The 19,375-nt window shown below is 41.6% G+C and overlaps 1 protein-coding gene across 3 annotated transcripts in view; it reads right to left on the bottom strand.

Moving 5' to 3' along the window:
* The window catches only part of ATXN7 (ataxin 7), a 56,396-nt gene extending 37,144 nt beyond the window's left edge, over positions 1 to 19,252 (bottom strand). Inside the window, exons 1-3 of one of the 3 annotated variants that reach the window (XM_062500389.1) lie at positions 19,189 to 19,252; positions 18,790 to 19,044; positions 18,196 to 18,264 (exon numbers count right to left, since the gene is read on the bottom strand). In XM_062500389.1, the coding sequence (XP_062356373.1) occupies positions 18,196 to 18,264; positions 18,790 to 19,033 (313 nt within the window). In that variant the 5' untranslated portion in view covers positions 19,034 to 19,044; positions 19,189 to 19,252. Of the gene's footprint in view, positions 1 to 6,811; positions 6,840 to 18,195; positions 18,265 to 18,789; positions 19,045 to 19,188 lie in introns of those variants that run through there. The other 2 variants (XM_062500390.1, XM_062500393.1) reach the window with 2 other exon arrangements.
* Positions 19,253 to 19,375: the final 123 nt, after the last annotated feature.

Here is a 19,375-nt window from a genome sequence, read left to right on the forward strand (position 1 = left end):
AAATGTACCAACTTTTTGCAATCTACTAGGTTTTCCACTAAGACATCAGGGAACTGTTTCAGAAGTACTATATAAGGAAACTGTAAATAGATCCCATTATTCTGAAATGTTGCCAAAATCTGGATTGTTTAACTATTTACTTCATGGACCAGGCAAGTTTAAATTATATCCACCAACAGCTATGTATTGCTCTGTACTAGCTGGGTTTTGTCTTCTCATTAAAAGGTAATTAGTCTTGATACTAAGGTAAAAAATATGCAAGTACACCTTGTTTTAACTTAACTGGTAGATCTCTTTCTCTACAGGCACACTTCTAGTAGAGCTTTTATTGAAGACAACACAACTCTAACATCTGAAAAGTTTCAGCAAAGGGGAGAGAACATCACAGTTGTAGTAACAAAGTAGCTGACATCTTGGAGGAAAATAAATTTTGTGACAACTCCCGTAATTTGCTTGTAACATGTGTCTCAGGTACTGTCAGATCCTGATAAAGTAATAAAAATATTTCTATTGTTTTACCCTTTCTGGCTATGGTGAACATGACATTTAGCATCTGAAAGCAGACAAAACCTCCCAAATTGCTATTTTTAAGAGCTTGTGATCTGAGGAAGAGGCTCGAGGGAGAAGGAAGGTGACCAACCAGCACTGAGGACCACATGAAACAGACTGTACCAAAACCAGGCAAATTTCAGACAGAAAGCTCAGCTGTTAGACATGCAGTCAGCCCAAAAAACTAAACTTCTGCCAAAAAATCTGCACTGCAGGTAAGTCCTGCTGAATCTATTGCTGACATTAATTGTCAATACCAAGTAATCTTTAGGCAGAAGGAGAATCTTGGCTGCAAACTGAGGCAGCTACAAACAGCACTGCAATATCTCTTAACTAACCTGGCTATCTTAAATAAAGCTCCCATCTATTTAAAGTAATATAGACCCTTATTTTAACTGATATGAATATTCTATTTAAAAAATTAGGTGATCCAAGTCATGTCCTCAAAACTTCCCTTTTATACACAGATACTTCACTTTCTGCAATGATACCATTATTTTCTAAACAATATCTTCCAAACTATTTTGGAGAAACACTCAAGTGCTTATCATTCATGAACAGATGTGTTTTTGTATACTTATCAATGCTGACGTAAAATTAAACTACTGCATTTTTTTTTTACTGTGTACCATGCAAGATGATAACAAAAGAAGAGTATTTCTAAACAGATATTGTGAACAAAATAACTAAACCCATATAGAAATTAGAATGCTCTGGTTTACACAAGTTTTGAACCAAAGTAAGATTCTAGTAAAATACATACTTGAGGATTTTCTGCAAAATTTCAAGTAATGAACACTTAGGTATTAATAGAACACAAGTATTTTATGAACCGTATGTGCAGGCCTAACGAATTTGTGCCTGCAAAGAACATATATATAATCAAACAAATAAAACAAAGTGATCAGATCTACACACAGAAATACTGTTTTGAAAAAAATCTCTCCCATAAGGTTTATGCTCATGTTGCCTCAGATACAAAACAGCCTTTTAATACAAAATAAAACAAACCAAATGCACATTCCCATATCTGAGCTGTTTCATTTGGGTTCAGAGGGAAACACTGCTGACGTATTTTCTTCAAGGTTACCCATTTTTAAAATTCCTTGCCAACTCCGCTCTGTACATTAAATAACTTACAATTCCTGCACATACAGCTTTGGAAGCCCAGCTACTTGAGGGGACATTTGAAAGGCAGAACTGTCCCTGGCTTCTGAGCAGAAGTGCATGAACTTTGTTTCACTGAGTAGCTGCTGATTGATCAGCTGAAGGAAGGAACAGCTGAAGACTTGATTAACTGTTTTGACTGTGTTTTCCACTTCAGCAAATACAGTAATTACCCAGCATTTTACTGAACACTCAAACCTCTAAGTTTTGGCACAGAGAAATGACTTTCAGTTCAAGACCAAAAAACCTCTCAATCTGGTTTAACTAGGCACAGGAGATTTGATCACTGTCATAAATCTCTGCAAGTGTTAGAACGCCTGGTTCATCTCTACTAAAAGGGGAGTCCTCTCTGTCTCCTTTCAAAAGGACATTTCCTCTCTTTCTCCTCTTTGTCTCAGTCTCCTTTCAAAACTCATGACAGTCTGTCTTTCCAAAGCAACATGTCTGTAGATTTTACTTTGCTTTTCCCGAATTCAAGTCAGATTGCCCTGGTGAAGGGGCAAAGGATGACCTACCTCTTTTCCATAGGTTCAGCCGTGTTGTATTCCCAAAAGCCCATCCCCTAGAGCTTCACCTCCAGCAAAGAGGTTTGCTGCAGGCAGCAACACTCCTCTGTGCACACACAGGTGGCAAATCCAAACAGCCATCCTCATGCAAGGCTACAGGCACAGCAATTCCCCCAGAGCCCTTCCTCCCTCTCTCTGCCAGGATGCAGAAAAAAACCACTAAATTTTAGTTCTCTAAAATTTAACAGCTCTGGGAAGTGTCTGTATCGTACCCAAGGATAAAAACTGAGCAGCAGATACCAAAGAGAAGTATGTCATGCACACATGCACCTGCAGCCTAGTGCACAGCTGGGAGCTCTAATTTTAGGCTCCCAAGATTTCAATGTTCCTGTAATTATATATAAAGCATATTAAAGTAGACATCTAAGTATTTAGTTAAATTCTTTGTATATGAATTCATGTACACAATTTAAAAAAAAAAATCTAACACAAAAGGCATGTCAAATTCTTCATTCAAACTATTAAACAGGTTTTCTAAGTTTATTGTACAGAAAAATAAATCATTTCAGTGAAAAAGCTTATAGAAAATTCTGTAGAAAGACTGATGAGTACATTTCTCAATGAAACACAAGTAGCATATTTTAACCTGCAGAAAAGCTTGATAAGTCTCCCTACTCACATTGTATCCTGTTACATCAATTTTTCATCAGCAATTTGAATGAAGTCAGTCACCTCCAAAAACCATTCCAGTACTCTTTTTAATGAGCTTTCAGACCTAAAGATATTTTTAATTTCTCCAACCAATTTGTATATTACACAAACGTTGAACACATAATTTGTCATGCAAGATATCTTCATTCAAAGTCATGCATTATTCTTAGTCGGCATGATCTCATCGTGCCACTGCTGTATTTTGGGAAAGCCAACAAACTATTATTTATGTTTTTCTGCACAAAAAAACCAAACCAATTCTAAAATATCTCAAGGAACCCTCAAAAATGAATTGAGTTTTGCGATTATGACATAAAAATGAAACTGAATCCAGGGAATAAAAACCCTATAATTTGCACAGTAAAATTAAAATCTAGACTAAGCTAACATGAAAGTGTACACAGAAACACTTCAGTAATTATGCAGAAAACCTGCCATGAGAGGGGAGAAAAGTTCTGGATAAGCTACTAGTCAAACACAGCCTCAATTAAACTGAAATAAATCACACAGAATATTCTAAAATGTATCTTAAGTCACACAGCCTGAAGCACACTACAGTTATGAATTGTTCTAACATCAAGAGGTTTGGTATTTTTCTCCTGTTTCACACACAGCACTCCATGTACTCTGCAGCAGCTGTACCTCTGGAGTAGGAAAAAGGAAGTTTGTTTTATTTAAACCTAAACCCACAGTTTACATAAAACTGCTCGTCGCAGCAGAAGTATTTTGATACGACGTGACTGCAAGGGGTGAACATGTTCCAGGCTGCTCAGCCTCTCCCATCTCCTACCTAGACATGCTTTTAAGGGAAAATAAACCTGGCATATGTGTGGCACTTTTGCCACTTTGCTGTGTGACTGTACATATCCAGCCATGTGACTGGGTGCTGGCTGTAACTCAGTAACTGATGGAGCAGAGCAGCAACAGCCACTTCCATTTACACATTTTCTTACTATTAGGAACTGGAGGGACACACTGTGCCCATGACTACATCTTCTGTGATAGGAGAACACCCCAAAATTTCGCAATAATGAAGTGCACCTTTTTCCCTGCTACCTGGGATATGCACAGTGCTCATCTTTCCACCTCTTCCCTCTCTTCCCTGCCGGCCACAGCTCCAACTCCCATGCAACAGCAACATGGTGTTAATTCCTTAATTGTGCAAAGACAATACATCTTTGTGCAAAGAACACTCCGGCCACTTTTCACATCATGCACCTGATACCTGAGGGAGCAAATAAGCATGTTCAAAAAATAAACAACAACAACAAAAAGGTAAGGAAAACAATACACAGGACCTGTCAAACTAAATTGTATATCAATATTTTCTTTTATTAGGCAAGCCAACTACCTAAAACCACCCCACCCCTGCCACTCCCATTCTCCATGCACTGGAACATCCACCTCAAAAATAAGACTGTTTCAATCATGCCTCATATAGCCATAAGGAAACTGATGCCTGTTGATTTTCACATACCAATTTACACTTCCTCACTCCTCTCAATTTGGCAAGCACTGTTAGTTTTTCCATTAAAATTTACTTCCTTCACTTTGCAGATTTACTGGGACTTGATTTCATACAATAAAAAAAAAAATCTAAGTTGCACAGCAACAGGCATATAAATGTACTATAGCAAAAAATCCCAACAGCACTGTGATAGTTAATAAGATCAAAAGATAAAATGGAAAAAAAACCAGGTGTTTTTGTTGTTACAGTGCAGTAAAAGGGCTAATGTACTTGCTATGTATTTGAACACACATGTAGTTACACGAAGTATTTTGAACTTGGCTATTGCATACCTTTAGACAAATAAATATGACTGTTTCAATTATCTAGCTGAGGAACTGGTAAACCCTATGTCTTTACTTTTCACAGTTGATATATTCCAGCACATCCAGAGCTACTGTCATCAGAGCTTTTCTTCCAAGAGGGGGACCCACCTGTTCAGAAAGGTTAGGCTTTAAACCTGTGCTAACTGTCCTCTGACACACAGTTATATGAATTAAATTGGTAAGCAGGGAAGAAAAATCAGGCTACCTATTCACAGAATGTGGTCAGTAATTTCACTGCTGGTTATTTGTGACAGAACACACAGTTCAGCCTAAAAGGTCTTCTTATTTTTTTTTTTTATTGTTTTGGAATTTTGAATTTTTCTAGAGAAGAAATTTAGATTTTGCCTTTGCATGTTACCTCCTCTTTAGAATAAACCTATCACTATCCTTGGGAAAAACAAAAAACAAAAACAACAACAACAACAAAACCACTTTGAAAACACTAAGTGAACAAATGTGCATCAGGTATTATTCTTCCATATCTGGCACTAGTTCTCCACTACTGAAATCACCCATTTCATTCTCAACAGAAACAGGTTGGGAAGGACTGCAACTTTTAATATTTTTAAATTAAGATGTATTAAAAAATTAAGATCATTTAGATCATATTATACATGCAGAAGATCTGAAAGGATGGAAATGTTTAAAAGTAGTTTTTCTGCTCTTTCATGGTCTGGGCCTCTTTAAAATAACCAGAACACCAGACCACTTGTGATGTACACAGAAGGTAACACCTTCAGCAGAACAGAAAGGAAAGGAGAAAAGAATTTGCTCAGACTGCTTAATGTTTTGATTTAGTTGGTTTGGTCCAACTCACACTTCTGACAGATACTTCTCAGACTACTTCCCTCCACTGGTCTCTCTGCAGATAACAGCACTCAGCACACTTGGGAAGAAGGTATTGGACACTTATGAATGGACCTAAACACACAGTGGGAGGAGGGAAAAAAAGGAACTTTTCTCCCTTAGGCCAGCTAGGGAGCAAAAAGCTCCACTCTTTGGAAAAAAGCACTGAAACAGTCACTAGTTTTAATTTTTAGACATCTCATGTCAAATAGGACATAAAACCAATATAACTGATTATATAAGCAGCACGACAAAGCCATCCTTATGCAGATACAAGATTAGACACGTTCAGAGCACAACTGTACAATGAGACACAGGCAAGTGGTGTCCTGCTCCCCCAGAAAACCCTCAGGCCTTAAGTGGTGGTCCTGATGCACTGTGTTACAAGATGAAGCCTATTTGCAAAGGGGAAGTCACAGAAGACATATGGGGTCAGTATTAAGGAACTGGCACAACAAAGAACACAGAGTTGGTATTTCAAATTCACACAAAAAAAAGGACACTTCAGAGCACCAGTTAACTGCCCCTTGATGACTCAGGATGAAAACAGTAAGATCAAACAGACAACAGAAAACTGAAAGGTAAACAGGATCCTTTGGTATTTTAACAAATTTGTAGCGTTTACCACCCTCCGTACACCAAAAACAAACAGAACATCCACCTTCCTAAAGCAGATAAAAGATAACTACTGCAAACACATCCAGGATAACAAAACCACAGTTTACAACAGAAGCAGATCATCTGCCAGGCACAGCAGTTGCACACACACGACTTTCAGGACCCAGCCTGGGATCTTCAGCTCAAACTCACTGGGAGACTAAGGCAATCTCGACTGGTGCCTATCCAGGGTAGGCAGGAAGCCAAAGCTGCTGCTGCCAAACTTGTTGATCCAGTCCTCCCAGCACCGGCCCACAATGCACTGCTTTGTGTTTGGAAATTGCTCAAAAGCTTTTGCTTCCAGCAACAGCGTGGAACACTTGGGGAAAAATGCCAAAGGATCCAGGAAAGAGTACTGCCAGGCCACCATAACAGTAGGGACACCCCAAATGCTCCCGTGAGTGAGTGACATCACCCCGAGGCACCGCGATGACGAACGCCGCGCTTCCTGCGAGACCTCGCTCACTACACTTCTCACACCAGGGCAGGAAAAGTCTTGGACGGATTAAGTTATAAATAAAACTGCTGATGCTCCACCTTACCATCGTTTCTTCCTATTTCACAATGAAGGAGACACCATCTACCCAGGCTGTGATTTTTGCCCTTTCCTGGGACAGGGGCCTGTCTTCACATTGTTGTGGTTATCCATGAGAATTCTGGATGGCATCAGCAGGAGGACAGACAATTGCACGGTTGCACAGAGAGCCCCTTTTGCATCCCAAGCAGTTGTAAACAAGCCTCAGATAAGACGTTTTGACAGCACACTGATGATTTTACTCCTGTGCTCTACTCTGAGGATAAAAATAGTATTCTTATCTCCAAGGCTATCAAGATAACACTTCAGATCATTAAACTCAGGCCACAAAAACAAGAAACAAAACCTAAAAGTTTTATTCTGGCAAATGACACAGTGGTCTGCGCCCCTACATTTCAGGGCACAAGGCAGGAGTCAGGCAGAACCAGAAGGAAACCTTCCAAACAAGGAGCGATGCATTTAGGACTTCTCCAAACACCCCATGGAAACAGTGGTGCTGAAACAGTGAGGCACAGTCAGCTGGCTGTTAAAGCAGGTTCTACAAAAGAAATATCAGACAAGGAAAGGGCTCTCTCCAGCCTAGATACAAATCATAATCAAACTGCATCAGGTACAGCTCAGACACTGATATTTCCCCTAAAATCTCACAACAAAACTGGTAGTAAAAGTCTTCCCTCCATCACCTGGCCACAGAAAGCCCCAACCCTGCATTTAGGATAAAAATTATAAGCACATATTACACTATCTTTGGTAGGTAACAGAGATATATTGAATTTCGCTCAAAACTTCTCTCTATAAATTACAAACTACAACACGGAACAGAAGCTCCTTAACAAACAGGATTTCTAGACAGTTGATTTGAGTAACACAACTCCACAGAAAATGGAAAACAAAATTGGTTTTCAGAATTCATTTTTAAGTACTTTTATGAAGTAAATGTTGCCTATCACGAAATTACTTTAGGCCTTTCCTCTCAAATACTTTCATTAGTACCAGTGGGAGCAGGACAACTGCCATCTCTCTTAGCCGACCAGAATGGACACATTCAAACCCAGATTCTATGTTTTAAAAAATAAATTATCTGAACATCGGTGTTGGTTTTGCATGGCCTGGTTTTTGTTAATGAGAGGGGCCTAGAGCTGGCTTCTGTGAGAAGCTGCTGGAAGATTCCACCATGTCCAGTAGAGTCAATCCCTGATGGCTCTGAAGATGGAGATGCTGCTGGCCAAAACTGGGCCAATTACAGAGGCTGGTAATGCCTCTGTGATAACAGATTTAAGAAGAAAATCACAACATAGACCACACAGTTTTTTTCCTAGCCAGAGAAGAGGAGGAGGTGAGAACACGTGAGGGAAACAACATGGAGACACCATGGTCAATGGAGAAGGAGGGGCAGGAGGTGAACCAGGGGCCAGAGCTGGGATTCCTCTGCAGGCTGTGGTGAGACCATGGGGAGGCAGCTGTGCCCCTGCAGCCCCTGGGGATCCATGGGGATGCAGAGATCCACCCCCAGCCCCTGGGGATCCATGGGGGGATGCAGAGATCCACCCCCAGCCCCTGGGGATCCATGGGGATGCAGAGATCCACCCCCAGCCCCTGGGGATCCATGGGGGGATGCAGAGATCCACCCCCAGCCCCTGGGGATCCATGGGGGATGCAGAGATCCACCCCCAGCCCCTGGGAAGGTGCCCATGCCAGAGCAGGTGGATGCCTGCAGGAGGCTGTGATCCAGTGGGGGACCCAGTGGAGAGAGGGGCCCTGGTCCCGGGCTGGAGCAGCCTGGCCCTGGGGGACTGCACCCCTGGAAGAGTGACCCACACCACAGCAGTTCTGGGAGGACTGTCTGCCCCTGGGAGGGGATCACCCTTGCAGCAGTTTTGGGAGGGCTGCTGCTCGTGAGATTGGACCCACACTGGAGAAGTTCACGCAGAACTGTCTCCCGTGGGAGGGACCCCACGGTCCCACCGGGGATTGACTCCTCTCCCTGAGCAGTGGGAGAAAACCTGAAAAACTCAGTGATGAACTGACCAAAACCCCCAGGCTCTGTCTCCCTGTGCTGTCGGTGGAAGGAGGGAGGGGCTGGGGGAAGAAAAGGTGTTTTAAGGGCTTATTTTACTTCTCATTATCCTCCTCTGACATCGTTACCAATAAATTCACTTTGTACCTCTAAGTTGAGCCTGTTTTGCCCTTGGAGTGTTTTCACCTGGTCCTTATCTCCACTCATGAAGCCTTCATTAAATTTTTCTCTCCTCTGCCCAGCTGTGGCAGGGGAAGATGAGTGAATGACTATCATGAGGACCTGGTGTTTTGGCCAGTGTCAAACCATGACAGTATCCTAAATCCAAAATTATACTCCTTATAAACCAAGGCCTAGCAAAACCTTCTAGCTGTCAGAGGCAAGTTAAACTCCTTTAATACATTTCTAGAGTCATTCTAATTGAACAGGAATGAAATAGATGATTTTAACATTTCCTGGGAAAAGTGGAGAATTCTTTGGAAAATGTATTATTTTGAAAAGTGCTTTCCAAATTATTTTACATGGCTGTCTCAATAATCCAACACCCACACTGTCTGACTATTGGGAACACTTTTTATTCCTTTGACACATCCCTCAAAAATACTGCCAGTTAACCCAAATCTTTGCAGTGTTTGAGGCTTCTGGGTATTCCACACAACTATAGATTTGTTCTGAAGGGATAAGAAGAGTATTTGGTATGGAACATATTTATGTATATTGTATAAATGAGGCTTCTTTCTCCTTTTGGTATCGCTTGTAATTGCCCTCCAGTAAGAGATAAATGATGCTCTAAGTGTTGCTCAGCAGAATAACACAAATTCCAATGGTATTTTCTCTAGTTCATAAAGTTACTAGGAACCACCTCAGGAATGTTAGAAAAACTTCCAATTTCTATTACCTGGCCTCCTGACATAACTAAATATGAAAAAGGATTTTTTTTTTAAAAATACTAAATAATAATAATAACAACAACAAGAAGAACAAGTAGTTTTTACTTCTTTAGTTTTCACAATACACCACTTACAACTGGTCCTGATTTACACTGTGGTTATTCACTGACATGACATCTTTAACACTCAGAGATAACCAAGATACAAGATATACTATGCTATACAGTCTCGTAGGCAGACATGCAAAAATCGGATCAGATTCACTCTGAAAAGATACATAATCAAGCACAGTCATTCTAGATTTCCAGACTGAACATGTGATGGAAAATTAAGGTTCTCCTTTAAGTAGTCATCACCTTGTTTTGGAAACAACTTTACAGTTAGAATACAACTATTACTTCACAAGTGTTTCACTCAGCAGAGACATAGGAGCTGCTTAATCCAGAATTACTAGGAGGAAAAAAAAATACCGTAGAACCACACCCTAGGTGTAAACTGATACAGATTTTCCTCCATAGTTTCACCTGAAACAATAGCCAGAGGGTGTAATTTAGAGTATATACACCTTGACAAACCATAGCTGTAACAGCTAGGGACTGACATTTAAATGTTTGCATAATGAAGTACCTTTTCTGTCTGTCTGATCATGAGGTTGCAGTGAACATGGCTATCTCCTCTCTTACCCATTCAGCCCCACAACCTGGTCCTACACTCTCCTTCCAGTCACAAGAAAAGCCCTGCTGACTTCAGTGGCTCACAATAAGACCCCACATTCCCAGGTTACACCTAATAAACCATCAGAACTCCCATTTTGCTACTCAAAGCATCTATTACACCACTTATGCAGTCAATGAACACAACCATAGACTGAAAGCTAAATTTTTATGAAAGGTAAAATACAACAGAATTTCATGTCCGTGGAAAGCAAACAACCAATTTACTGTGTATTAATCACAGGACTTGATTTTCAAATTTAACTCATTAAAGCCTCCACACTTCATTTTAAGGTAAGCTGCTGTAGGACTTCCAGGCAACTGTATCAATGAGAAAGCATCCAACCAACTTGCTTGCAAAGAAAACAATGACAGCTCTGCATTTCAGGACCAAAGCAATATGGACTTAATCTCAAAACTGCTCCCTACAGAATTTTAGTCCTTCAGCTCTTTTGGATATATTTTTTTCAGTACCAGTTGAGAAAACTGAATTTTCTGTTGCACTACAGTCAATGAAGATTCAAGTCCTGCTTAGCAACAGAAGGAAGAGCAGATCAAGAACATTACATGTTTTCTGCCTAATATAATCTCCCCAGCAGAAAAACAAGGCATAACCAATAATCCCTTTTCCCTCATATTATCAATGAAGTTTATCCATGGGCAATGCCAAAGCTATCAGAAGTGGAGATCAGGGTGGGGGTGAGCTTGTAAATAAACAATCTTTCTCATTTGGAACACACATTACCACAAACCAGCTTATTCCACAGGGCTGATGGGCATGTGCACGCACAAGTAACTGAGCATTTGAGTATTTCTAATCTACCTGAGCCAATAGCCCTGAATATTTGCCATTTCCAAACCTAGCAATCATGACTCCAAGCAATGTGGGAGCAGCTGCGTGCACGGTTTACTTTGATGAAGTCACATCCTGTCATACCCTGTAGTATCTGGGGTTACCATGAGTGTCTGACTTGCCACAAGAATCACTGTGAGAGCCACCAGCACTGGTCCTGGCTCACAGCTGCACACAGCCTGCACAAGCAGGGACAGCTTTTGACTGTGCAAAGCCTTCTAGCAGTGGGAACACAGATTACAATAAATTTATTGCCTTCTGTGACAACTGCTTTTATAATCATGCTACTCCGCTACATTAGATTTTGAATTCCCTTTGTCAGATTTTAACACTTGCTGCTAAAAAACTTGAAGTGCAAGTACAAAGCTCTATTCATCTCTGTGCTGTCACCTACACTCTAAGAATGCCTAGGAAATAACGTTCAATATCATACATATGGGGAACTTCTACAGCAATGGATTATTTCATTCATTACACAGGAAGAGAAACAATTTTCAAGAATCCTAGTGATTATTTAGAATAGTTTATAATAAAGTCAAATATTACAACGGTTTGTGAAAGATTAAATCTTTTCTGTCTTGTAAGAGACAAGAGATCACACCTGTCCCCAGAAAACCTTCAGCAGTTCCAGCCACAGACTGGGCCAGGAGAGCTGTAAGAGCTGGACACATTCACTTTTATAGATCTGCTGCAATGGAAGAAATACCTTTTAAAATAGTTACCTTACAGAGAGTAATCTGCTTCCTCTTAACCCAATTTATTTAAAAGTATCCCTCACTAAGCCTTTTTGTCTTTCCTGCTCTACTTAAGATGACAAAGTTACCACCTTGTATGAAAGTCACATTTCTACATATTTATTGCATTGTTCTTCTCTCACTGAGTATTTGTTGTTAAATATAGCACAGAAAGGACACAAAACCCCATTTTTAACCAAGTATTATCAAGACATCACCCCTTCTGCACGGGGATAACCTAGCTAATCATACATACCACTTAAGAAGCATTAGATAACAGTGAATTCCTGACTGTTACGTATGTGTACAGACAACTATTTCCAAAAGTTCTTATAAAAAAGAAAATATCCTGCCTGCTCACATATTATGGATAGATAAAGACAGTCTTGTGGCTGTGGTTCCAGCCAAAGTGCCCATGGCCCTCAGGGCCACACTAATACTATGGTAATACCTAAAACCTGCAAAGCATCTTTAAAGCATATGAGATGACACAGTTCTAACTTGCAGTCTAACATCACAATATTCTATTTATAACACCTGACTCATCTTGCCAGAAATAATTAAATACTGTAAACAGAACTTAAGACTTAAAGGAAAAAAAAAATAACTAGAAAAAAATTAGGGCAAATCATTGCTTAGAATTTCAGAAGTTAACATCCTTTCAAACAGCATGTTTTTCAAGCAATCTCATAAAACCTTCACAACTTTCCTAAACAGTTCAGTGCAATTTTAAAGTCTCCCTGTAATTGTTTTATGATAACCAGTCCACAAAACCTTAAAACAATTTGTGTAGTCAATTAAAATGCAATGAAATGAAGAAGAGATGTATCTAATCGCCAACTATGAAGAGCTATGCAGAATGTCAAAAAAAAAGAAGCATGGGACTCTGTACTGCTACCTTAAAATATTTATTTCAATATATTAAAAATTCTCACAAGTGTATTTGCAGGTAGTCAAGGACCATAGAGCCCTCTAAAAATCTCTCTCAGATCAACTCAACAAAGCACTTCCCAAGGTTGAATAAAAACAAATTTAAATTTGAAATAAGATGCTGTCTCTTACTTGTGTTTACAACTTAATATTGGAAAAAAAGTTTCACCAGTGCTTTAATTATTTATGGAACCTGCTGCTGGGAAAATTCTAGACCTTGGGTCTATGTGATAAAGATGCTTCTAGTGAGGCTCTCAGGCCTGGATTCCACTGCTCAACCCTGCCTAGAAAGAGCTTAAGAAGAACAAGGGCTCATTGCATGGCTCTTAGTCACACTCTGGTAACTTCCATTAATAGCAATTAATATAATCAAACCTCAAAGCTTCTGCTGAATGCCCTAGAGGTTCACAGAGCCCTTTTCCTATCCCCAAGACGTATTAACTGTCCAAGACCAGAAGTTCAGCTGTTACCAGGTGACACAATGCTGAACAGAGTTCGCTCCCACCTGCTCTCCTGACTAAGATTCCCACTGTCACTAAGCCTTCCAGAGTGTCTTCTGAAGGTGTTGACCAAAAACTGACAATCTGTATTCCCACAGAAAATTGAAGGCCTGCTTTATTAAGACAGTTATTGTCTAAAAGCTGTAAGACTGGTACTGTACTCATCAACCCACAGTCAACAGCAGTTCTGACTTGTGACCCAAGTTACAGATGTTCTATCCTGCTCTACTTTGTTGCCAGTTAACTCTAAGCTATGGTTACTGTTGTACCAGTGAAGTGCTTGAAATAAACAGCACCAAGGGATTCACCTCTCAAGGGGTGTAACACACACAAAAATACCCAAACTAAAAAAGTGGGCTCTAGGTGTAACTGAAACAATGAGGTGCTTAAGCTCTAGTAAATACACCATAGTTTCAGCATGCACTGAATACACTATTAAAAAGAAACTATTTTAAATTGTCTAACCAAATATCTTTCCTGCTCCCCATGTTTTTATTTTCTTGAGATTCTATTTTAAAACTTATTTATAAAGTTTCCTTTCTTGCAATTTCTATAATTTTAAGTATTTCAGAAGTATGAGTCAGTATAAGAATATAACATACTTTTATCCCAACCACTTCAAAAGGGTTGCACAAATTAATAACTAATGGTGTATGTAATGATGATGTACATGGGTTGTCTGACTCTCCAACACAGATTTGGGGGTGGGGATGGCTCAGTTTTGGGTTTTTTAGTTTGGATTTTTTTCCCCGTGTTTTTGTTTTATTTGAAGGACCATACATGATAACCTTTAGCAATTGAAATTTTACTGTGGGGAGAGTCAAGAGTTCCTTGGGTAGTGGGAGAGGGTAAGACCCCGAGCCCCAATAAGTAACTTTGGTCCTCACTGTTTCTATCCACAGCTTCTCTACTCTTTCACTCACAAAATGAGCCAAGCTGTTGTTAAATTTTGCAAGAAGCAACAATTGCCTCTGTTGAAGCCTGTCAAAGTCACCACGCATGAACTCTACACTCAGAGGCACAGTTCTATTTAGAGACCATCTTCTCAACAATGGGCTAGAAAAATTCTTAAAAGAAAACTAAATCCAGCACAAGTTAGCAAGGATCTCCTGAAAAACTGTTTCAAACACTGATTATGAGGTTTAATATGAAGAATATTTTTTTTCAAATCAGTGTGAGGTACTACAGATACATCCACCTCCTTTTAAGATCTACTGCACCTCCAAGATGAGCTGAGTGTCTGAAAACATTTCGGCTGCATCCGATGGCGCTCACTCCCACTATTATACAAGTTTGGAAGATGCACTTCAGCTAAGTTTCATTTCAAAATATAAGAAAAATGCATGAAGAGGATGAGATTTTCTGCCTTGCAGTTTTGGAATTCATCTACATATTATAATGCAACATGCCATCCTTGCTTCATCACAGCACAAGTGAGTGGCAGGGGATTCACACCTTTAGCTGGTTCACAAAGCAGTAAGTAATTAAGTGACTGCATGAGCCCAAAGATTCTGTCACATCAATTACATATGAAAATAACTAATAAGCACAATTGCTTCTAACATGTTCTTACCTTGATAGGATTGCTCAGCAGAAGAAGGTTTCAGTGTACAAAGTCAAAGTAAAGTTTAAGGCTTATTTTAAAGTAAAATCTTCCCATCCCATGGGGTATCCCTCTCTCACTTCCATCCCCTGGGGATTTTCCATACCAAGAACGAGCCAAGTCCATTGGGCCCATACCTTATTCCTGCAGCTCTGATTTCTACATCAAAGCTCAGTGTGTACTGTTACTGTCTCAAAAAGCAACATGTAGAAAGGTATCCAGCAAGTTTCTCACTTTGATGAAGGTCAGTGAGGATCCCAGCAGGAACAATTTAATATTATGTATTAGCAGAACAGAAAGCATATAAGAGCAGTGAAAAAGAAACAGGGAAGTATGAGACACAAAACACTGGGAGTTTGGGAAGCTCAAATTCAAATTCTTACTTCAGCTTGGTTATGACAAGGAGGGTTAAATACAGGAAAAAAACATGTTTGAGACATGTTTCCTGATCCCTGCACAGAACTAATATCATTGGCAGGTATTAAGGACTCATCAGGCTTCACAACCACTAAAATGCTGAGAGAGGAGCTGCCTGATGAGCAAATAGAAAGTGCCACTGTCAAAGGTGTGTCTGAAATCCTGCCTCTCTCTCCACTGCTTGCAAATATTGCCCCAGAATTACACAGTTCATCCTCCTTTATTCCCATAAAAGAAATAGCATGCATCATTCTTTGCCTTTAAAGCTTAACAAAAGGAGAAGCCGGCAATGTCAAGCCCCTTTCCTAACACAGTGTTACAAAAAGAGGAACAGTCACTCTTCATTCAGGAGACTGGGACTCAACTGCCTGTGAGGCTGAAATCCACCTCTTGCCACCAGGCATGCTGAGGATGAGGCCATTCCCACCAGGAGATGCAGATAAACAGCATGTGGGAATAGAAACAACTACCACCCATACCCCAGTGGGGACACAGGCCAGTGGGAACTTGACAACTGTTAAATAAAGAAAATGGTTCTTGGTTTTGAACCTAATTCTAAATACATAGGCTGTAAAGTCATGTTCCTTCCTTTGCTCCCTCTCCAGGCCATGAATATTTAATTCTTTTATGCAAACTGCAAGAGTTGCAATGCAAGGTTAAATTAGCCTAAATAACCTTGAAATCCTTTTGTGAAGTTAGGCCTCAGAGTCAACTCCCAATCTGTAGAGAAGTAACTTTCTTACACAAGTTCTGCTGCTACTTCTATTTAAATTACTGTGGGGTACCACCACAAAAGTCTTGAGGTTAAAGTGGATTTAACAAAATTCATACTTTTGGTTCACCTTTCTCTACTAAGAACTAAGGTTTAGAAAGTCCAATTACTTAATAAATGTTTGTTCCTCAATTTTGAATGCAAAAATTCTTCCTGGGAAAAAGAATAATTTACAGTATTTTCAAAGGTTTATTTGATAACACATACGTAGACTGGCATGTCTGCTGCTCCCCTAGTTCACTAACTTAAGTTAATCTAAACTTAATTAATACTACTTTAGCTCTATTTTGCAGCAGGCCAAGCTCCCTATAGACCAGCTACAGGTATATGCCAAGTCAGTATCTTTCATATGTCATAAAGCAACCAAAATAAATAGACTTCTGGAAGCCCGACAGGGCTACTAAGTTTCACTTTTAATTCTTGAAGTATTTTATGAACTTCCTTCAACTCATAACCCTACAAATCATTCAGATGGTTTGAGTCAGTGCAGAAAAGCTGTGTCTCAGTGATCAGCCTGTGCAAAAACAGTTCCAGAATCTCTGTCCAGTGGGAAAAAATAGGATAGATTGCTCTTTACCCCACCAGCTAATCTTCAGAATCTGGAAACCTTAGATGCATGTATTTTAAGAGGTAGAAATAAGAGCAAATGTTTGAAAATCCTTACTGGCAAAATCTTTACTACGATAATGTGTATGTTTATTGTTTTAAATGCTTTTTAGCATTTGAATGATTTGCCTGTTCAGAAAAATGAATTACATATCCAGCACAATAATTAGATTGGAACTTAGCAATGAAGTAATAAAGTGATTTTTCAAGTGCCTAAGAACTCAGATGTACTTAAGATGGCAAAACATCACAAGTGAATCTGAATGCTGCAGCACAGCTGCCTATCACATCTTTCCTCCATGCCACTGACCACCAACTCTGACCCTAGAAACTGTATTTGCCAAATTTTAGCAACATTAGGAATTCTACAAAAAATAGCCATTTTGATTCAGACTCAATATGGATCACTGCCTCCCAATCCTGCTAGCCTGTGCCACCTTGCTTTAGGTTTCATTTGCTGCTTGCAGCTCACAAGTTGGTAAGTGCTGAATCAGATCATCTCCTAAGGTCACTGGCAAGTTCTGCTTCCCGTGATTGTAAAGCATGTCTACAAACTCAGTCTTCCATTTCTAACAACACTGAATAAATGACTTGGGTCTAACTGCTCTAGTATTTAAAACAGCTGGGCCTGTTCTCTGGGACGTCTCAGGCAGTCAGAGGGAAACAAGAACCAACAATATTAAGAAAGATTATAAAACTTCCTCTGCTCTAAAACAATCATTAAACTAGAAAAACAAGTAAATAAAAATTAACATAGTAAATCAGACTCACCGCTTCCTTTTTTTCCACTGCGTGTTTGAAAGTAAATAATAATATATAACTTTCATTCATCATCTGCTTACAGCTCCAAGTAGCATTGTTACTCTTGCAAGAAACTAGGCCGTACTGGGCTTTTGCTAATCACAGGTGAAAGGTCACTCTCATTTAGCAGGGTACCAAGCAAAAAACATAACACATTGATGTGACAGAGGAAGGGATTGGTATTGAAATACTGACATGGATTAGACCAAGAACAAAAAAAAATTGTAGCTCAAGAGAAGATTTTTATCAGTGTTGGTCACAGAGCTTCCTTAGGACGATTTATGGTCTTAAGGAAGGAAAAAAAAAAAAAAAAAACAAAAAACAACCATACAGAAACACAGTAAAGACAGCCTATGCCCTAACTCGTAGTTTTCAAAATATGCAGTAATTTAATAACAATGCTAACAACATCAGTCACTGACAGGCCACCAGTCCTAAATCCAAACGGATAGGAGACTCTGATCTTTTCTCCTTCACCTATCTGACCTTCTGCTAAGTAGTTATGAGGAAGAAAACTTCTCCGTGCACTTTTCTTCAAGAATGAATCGCACTCACCTTCTCGGCAAAGTCGCATTGCTTCTCGGTTTCTTCCGTATTCCTTGAAACTTTCTTCTAATGCTGTTCCTAAAAAACAAAAAGTCACAAGATCTCAATCCGTGGGAAAGCCAGAGGGTAGGACCGACCCCCCGCTCGTGAACTGTTCTCGCCAGCGGGCACAGGCAGGGACGCGACAGTAAACACGGGAGCAGAGGGACCGAGGGCTCCTGGGCCCCGGAGCGGGGCAGCCGCTGTCAGCGGCGGGGATGCCTCACCTGCGGCGGGAGCTCCCCGCCCCACGCCGAGGCTGAATCGAGCGCAGGAGGTGCCGGGCTCCGGGGACCGGCTCCGACCTCCTCGCACCGTGTCCCGGATTACAGGAACTGGGGCAGGCGCTGCCCGCTCCGCGCCGCTCCCGAGCCGGGCCGGGGGGCGCGCACCGGACGGCGAACCCGGCCTCGAATACCGGGGGTGGGGACGGACCCAACCTCCCCGCCGGGCCCGGCGCCTCGCCGTGCGTCCCGGGGCATCCGCGGGGCGCGCCGGGGAGGGAGCGGGGGGAGGGAGCGGGGGGAGGGGGATGGCAGGCGGCGGTGCCCGGCGGCCACTCACCGTCGTTCCCGTGAAGTTTAGCAGCATCGACCCAGTGGCTCCAGGGCTGCCCCAACATCGCCTCGGGGCTGGGCAGGGACCTGCGCTCCCCGACGGCCGCCATTGCCGCTGCGGTGGCGGCGGGGCCGGCGCCGCTCCCGCCTCCTCCGCCTCCTCCCTCGCCGTGGCGGGGCCGCCGCTGCCGCTGCCTGGCGGCCGCGCCGCGCTGCTCCCTCCTGACGTCACCCGCGGCCCGCGCCGACATTCTTTCCGCTGCTACAATGTAACGAGAAAAGTCAGCGGCCGCTTAAGGTGGCGCCCCGCTCTTAAGGCAGCGCCGCGGCGCTGTCAGCCCGCCCGCTCGCTCCGCTTCCTCCTCCCCGCGGGGGAACCTGCGGCCCTGCGGCGGCGCCGACTCACCTCTGCGGCGGCCCGGGGGGCAGCGCCCGGGTGCCCATTATTGTGCGGGGAGCGCTGCCTTCCTCTTCACCGTGTAGGTGAGGCGCGCTTGTGTTGGCGCTAACAAAGCGGCGGAAAGGAGCGGGGGCGGGCAGGGCTACGCCGCCCGCCAGGCGTACCCCAGCTCCATGGGCCGCCTCGCTACCGC

Source organism: Cinclus cinclus, chromosome 12 (assembly GCF_963662255.1).
Source record: "Cinclus cinclus chromosome 12, bCinCin1.1, whole genome shotgun sequence".
Lineage (NCBI taxonomy): Eukaryota > Metazoa > Chordata > Aves > Passeriformes > Cinclidae > Cinclus > Cinclus cinclus.